The sequence below is a fragment of the Phacochoerus africanus genome, chromosome 8 (assembly GCF_016906955.1).
Source record: "Phacochoerus africanus isolate WHEZ1 chromosome 8, ROS_Pafr_v1, whole genome shotgun sequence".
Taxonomy (NCBI): Eukaryota; Metazoa; Chordata; class Mammalia; order Artiodactyla; family Suidae; genus Phacochoerus; species Phacochoerus africanus.
The window spans coordinates 125,685,953-125,691,952 of NC_062551.1; the positions used below are offsets into that span (position 1 = coordinate 125,685,953).

General features: G+C 35.4%; 1 protein-coding gene across 1 annotated transcript in view; it reads left to right on the forward strand.

Annotated features, from left to right (window-relative positions):
* The window catches only part of PIK3C3 (phosphatidylinositol 3-kinase catalytic subunit type 3), a 147,594-nt gene extending 143,186 nt beyond the window's left edge, over positions 1 to 4,408 (forward strand). The window contains exon 25 of the mRNA XM_047794159.1: positions 4,133 to 4,408. Coding sequence (XP_047650115.1) covers positions 4,133 to 4,147 — 15 coding nt within the window. The 3' untranslated portion in view covers positions 4,148 to 4,408. The remainder of the gene's footprint in view (positions 1 to 4,132) is intronic.
* The last annotated feature ends 1,592 nt before the right edge of the window (positions 4,409 to 6,000 follow it).

Consider the following 6,000-nt stretch of genomic DNA (forward strand, 5'->3'; position numbering starts at 1 on the left):
TGATGATCAATATCTGGTTTTTGTCACTCATAGTATTTATTATAGGGATACACATTGCTAATTAATATGCCAATTTTGGTGCATTCCTATTAATCACTCTGGATTAAGGAACCCAGTTTTTTTAAAATAGAGGTAAACAGATACATGTTATCAAAAATCATAGTTGTTTTTACGTAAAAGAAATCATATCCTTAAAAATGAGTGAAAAATTGCCAGGTACAACTATTATGTTGAAATGCTGAAAAGGCTTATTTTATTATGATCATGCCATTTGCCAGGAAGGTAGAGATTAAACACTGCAATATTTGTTGCCTAGAAACACACAACTATTACTGGCACAAATTTTCCACTGAAAAACACTTTCATTTGGGTTATTGTCTTTGAAATTGCGTCATGAGAACTCTTCTTCCGATTAAAATGATCTTTAAAGGGCTTTCTAATCTTGTCTGCACAGAAAGGTAGAGCTCACTTAGTTTGGGTTGCTTAAGGCTTCCATTAATCTTAATACATATTAAATCTAATTAAATGCATCTTTATACATTAGGGTGAGAGATGTATTTTTTGCACACTGAATGTAAAAAAGTAAGAACAGATTTGATTCACAAATTTTTACCTAAGTTCCAGCTCAAGATACTAAGAACATATCACTGTCATCCATTTGGCAGGAATCCTTACTTAACCCCTCTTGTGTTTAAAGAGGGAGAACACAGGTCCAGGCAAAGGGTCACATGAATATGCAGTCCCATCTTAGGCCTCTTAACTGAAGAGAATCCATCTATATACACACACTGTTACACTCAGGATTTAAAAAAAAAAAAAAAAACAAAGGAGGAAAAGAGTGTGTTTATTATGTCTGACATGCCCCCTGAAGAGCATGTATCTTCTAATAAATATGTCAGGGACTCCGTCAGAAGTGTTTCAGATCCCAAGTGCCTCCCATAACATGACATTTTACCATGCTGAATGTGATGCCAATATTGAAAGGTTTTGTTTTTTTTTTACAACATGGTCTCTAAGTACAAGCTATCTGCTCCATCTGTTGCTCTAAGAGACAGGTTTTTTGCAGCAGTACAGGGGGAAAAAGCTTCCTATTTTGGACTCTTTGAGAAATGACACTAATGTGTTGCCATCTGAAGGGCTTTTCTTGAGTAATTTTATTTACTTGTATTCCTGTTTTACCTTTATGTTCTGACCTTAGCACTTAAACCCAGTGTAGGATGTTTCCACTGTAATTGCTCTGCTCTCTCATCTACTTTGAGAAGGCACAGATGCAAAAGATGCCCTAAGGAGAAGACAGTAGAGCATCATTTTGGGTTTACATTATATGGACCTAATTTACTAATATTTAATAATATTCCTAATATACCATTAGGAATAAAGAACAGCAGTATAAAATATTTCATTGAGCAAAACAAAAAATATTGAATTCTGAGGCCAAGTAAAAACTCTTCTGCTCTAAAACCAAGTGTTTTTTTATATAAAAAATAAATATATTTTTATTAAAAAATAAGTATATAATAAATATTTCTAAAGAATCATCTGATTCCCAGACCAGTGGCTTAAGTAAATAACATACAACACCAGTGTATTGTGCAAAATTATTTTGTATGATTTTGTGCCCTACATATATTCCCAATGTATTTGAGTTATCCTGGGAGGAATAAGTAGAACAACAACAAAGAAACCACAATGGTAGCAATTATAACAGCCTGTTGAACATTTAAATGAGCCAGGAATTATGTAAAATATTTTCTCTGAAGCATCTCCTTTAATCTGCACACCTGTGAAGTAGGTGTATCACCAGGCTTGCTTTATAGATGAGAAAGCTGAGGTTTAGATAGCTTAAATAACTTGTCCAAGGTCTCAGAGTTAATGGGTGAAAAAGTTCAAATTCAAACTCAAACCCTGGGTTGTAGAAATAGACAGTAGTTTCTAAATAATGTTTTTTTTTTTCAATATACATCTATGGCTTAGTTTATTAGATGTAAGTAAATTTTGTGGTAAGTGGGGAGTTTTTAAAAATAGACTTGTAAATTTAAAAGATAGTCTTCTAATTTTTTCTCCTTAATCTTTCATCTGAGCATCAAAGGAAAAAAAAAAAAAACTCAGCCAATAGCGTATGACATAAAAGGAGTCATTAATCCCAGGTAATGTGATAAATATGGAATAACACTTACTTTGCACATTGACCAAACCAGTCTCAAATTTTTTTTGACTGCATTTGCTCTTTTGCACTGCAACCAGTACTGCTGCACAACTGCATTAAAACTCACGATGTTTTAAAATATAATATAGGCACTTGCTACATTGCAAATGTTTTAAGGTCTTAAGATTAGTTATTGTAATAGCAAGAGTCAGCAGAACGCCCTGTAACTTCATCTAAAATTCCCTGCAGTTTATTTTTCATTTGTACAAATTGAATTTCCTTATCTTCTCTTAGGAAAGGTTTCAGACTCTTGAATGTAATCCAATGGTAAGATTTGCCCATTTGCTTCATTATCTACTTTGAGTAAGATTGTTTGTTAAACTAAACATTGTTTTCCAGCCCTTCTGTTATATCAGACTTTTATGTAAATTCCTCAAGTGTGAAGGGAGTTGAATATTTGGAACTGGCTTTACTACATATGACAAGTTTTTCCCACCACAGGCACAGACACAGCATTTTTCTCACATATGTACATATATACAAGTATGGATACATTGATGAGATTTTTCAGTGTTTCCAGGATATTCAGACTTCCTAACATATAAGGACCTTTCAGAGTTTGGCCTTAATCTGCACTTTCAGCATTCATCATCTTCTACCAACCTTCTAAAAAAAACCCTCTTTGTAGCTCTGATAAGCTGCCCTGAGCTACCTGATGACAAGTCTTATAGCCATTATCTCCACTACCCGACTTCCATTACCCAAGCAGTACACCTTTGCTCTTTGCCTGGAATGAGTTCCCCAACCATCTGCCCAAATTTCAGATGTGTGTTTGTGTCTTAAAGTAACTTGGGGTCTCTCACCTGAAATGTTCCTGGTACATGGTAGGCACCAAGTAAATGTATATGATTTTATATAAGTGTCAAGGACCATTTGAGAAGTTTATTTTCTCTGATATTGCCTTTAAGAAAATATTTAAATAGCTTCTTAAATTATAAGTTATAGAGGTTCCCACTGTGGCACAATGGGTTAAGGATCCAGTGTTGTCTCTGCTTGTGTTGCTGACACACTGGTTCAGTCCGCAACCCAAGAACTTCTATGTGCAGTGGGTGCGGCCAAAAAAAATTATAAATTACATTCCTTTTATTTCTATTAAAAGTAAATCTTGGAGTTTCCGTCGTGGCGCAGTAGTTAACGAATCCGACTAGGAACCATGAGGTTGCGGGTTCGATCCCTGGCCTTGCTCAGTGGGTTAACGATCCGGCATTGCTGTGAGCTGTGGTGGAGGTCGCAGACCCAGCTCGGATCTCGGATCCCACGTTGCTGTGGCTCTGGCGTAGGCCGGTGGCCACGGCTCCGATTAGACCCCTAGCCTGGGAACCTCCATATGCCGTGGGAGCGGCCTAAGAAATGGCAAAAAAAAAAAATAAATCTTAACATATTCTTTCTAGAAATGCCACTTATACATTGTATTAGATTAAAATGTCAGCATCTTTCACATTTGTATACACATGCACGCGCACATGCATACACAAACACGTTTGTCAGCAAGGTTCTTTTTCCTCCATGTTTTTTTCTCAGAGTAATAACGAGGTGAAGTTCATGAAAACAAACTTAGGTGTTTTTGTTAATTCCTCCAAGATAAAGCCAGCATATATTTGATTGAATCAGAGGGCACATGAGGTGTGGATGGCTCAACGTATAGTCACCCAAACAAAATCATCAGAGTTGTTCTTACTGAGAGAATGAGTGGGTAGTTAGGTCAACTGTCATTAGCTGTTGCACATTATTTTGAGATGGTGAGGGTACCTGATATAAAATGTGGAGCTAAAAATGTTGATAACTTGTATCCTGATTTTTTTTTTTTGGTTAAAAAATTACGTTTGTCTCTTTCTTAGCAGTTTTTAGTACTGTAGACTGTAACTTTCTTTGTGAACAGTGAAGCTAATTATTTTCTATTTGTTTATTTGTTTTTAATTTTTGTAGTACTGGAGAAAATGAAACTGAGTTTGATTCATCAAGATGCTTGACTGCTAAAGAAAACAACTTCAGAAGCTGTGTGGAATGAAGAATTTAGACTAACGAGCAAGGAAGAGAACACTGTAATCTTCAAGATAACATATATCCTAAATGTTACATGGTGCCTGAATTCTGCTTCCTTGCATATCATTGCTTAAATATAGTCTTGAAGGGTTTGTTTTGAAATGTTGTTATTTATTTTCAAATGTGTACATTGTTAATAAGCTAAGAAGTAACAAGCTTGTTCCAGAACCATGTATATATTATGAGAGTTCTAGAGGAATTTAATGTTGAAATAGTAAAATATTTTAGTCCTTAAGAGTCCATCTTTTCTTCATCTCTTCACATCAGGAGAGCAGTATTTGAATCTAGATTGGCTCAGTTTGGGGTTTTTTGCTTTGTCTCTCCTCTTTTTCTCTTCCTTCTCTTCTCCCCCTAGATTTTCTATTTTATTTTTTTGGCCCATCCTAAAGTTTTACATGTTATGGCCTATTCTTTTACACTTTGAGGATTGTATATATTTCAAATAAGATGTCATTGTCTCTTACTTACAAATACCTGGTTTTTTTTTTTTTTGTCAAAGTTCAGTTGAATGTACTGGGTTCTTTTTTATGTTCTATTGATCTACTTGTCTGTTCTTTGTCCAGTACCACACTAAGTTGCTGTAGCTTTTTTTTTTTTTTTTGTCTTTTTGCTATTTCTTGGGCCGCTCCCACAGTATATGGAGGTTCCCAGGCTAGGAGTCCAATAGGAGCTGTAGCCACCGGCCTACACCAGAGCCACAGCAACGCGGGATCCGAGCCGAGCCACGTCTGCAACCTACACCACAGCTCACGGCAACGCCGGATCGTTAACCCACTGAGCAAGGGCAGGGACCGAACCCGCAACCTCATGGTTCCTAGTCGGATTTGTTAACCACTGTGCCATGATGGGAACTCCAAATACCTGTTTTTTGACCTTTGTTTTTTGGTGTTTTTTTTGTTTTGGTTTGGTTCATTTTTTGTTTTTTGTAGTTCATATTTCTCCTAGGTTATAAGTACACGAAGCAGGTTATAAAATTTTAGCTTATGTGAATAATTGTCCAAAAGGTAATATCACACAACTTTTTGTATTGCGCCTGAGATATTTTTACATGTAAGCATAAGTTGTCTTTCTGCAATAAATTTTTTTAAATGAAAACTTAGTGTTCAAGAGCTTTTAAAAATAGCTCCCCTAGACCTATTGAAGTAATATATCCTTTCAGATTAAAGCAAAATAATTTTTGGTCTTTTAAGACCAGAAGTCCTACCAATCCATCTAGCTTTTTTGCCTCATAGGACTTCACGGAAAAGGAACATATACAAATGAGAAGAGCAACACAGTCCTTAGAAATTAATGTGTTGCATAGTCATGTGACTGTTTTGGAAGATAAGCAGTATCTCATTCTTTTAGTGCTGAAGAAATATTAAATATCAAAGGACAGAAAAGATTAAGAAAGTTAAATTTAAGGCAAAGTTTCAGAGAATGTCATTGATTATAATATTTGTCACCCAATTCATTTCTGTGAGTTTGCTTTGTTAGAGTGGGGTTACTATCTGGAAAACAGGCATATGACTAAGAGATTTCTTAGAGGGATATGGAATGTGATTTGTATAAAACATACATGCAGATTAGAAAAATGATAAAGATGAAAGACCTTTGCAAATTATCTTAAAGAGAATCTATGCCCAATCTAATTGGCAAACTCTATCCTCTATCTTGCTTTTTTTTTTTTGGTTTGTTTGCTTCACATATTTCCATTGTTTTTTGTTGCTTAGTAGTTCATAACCCATCCTCATTCTTATTCTTTTAGTCCT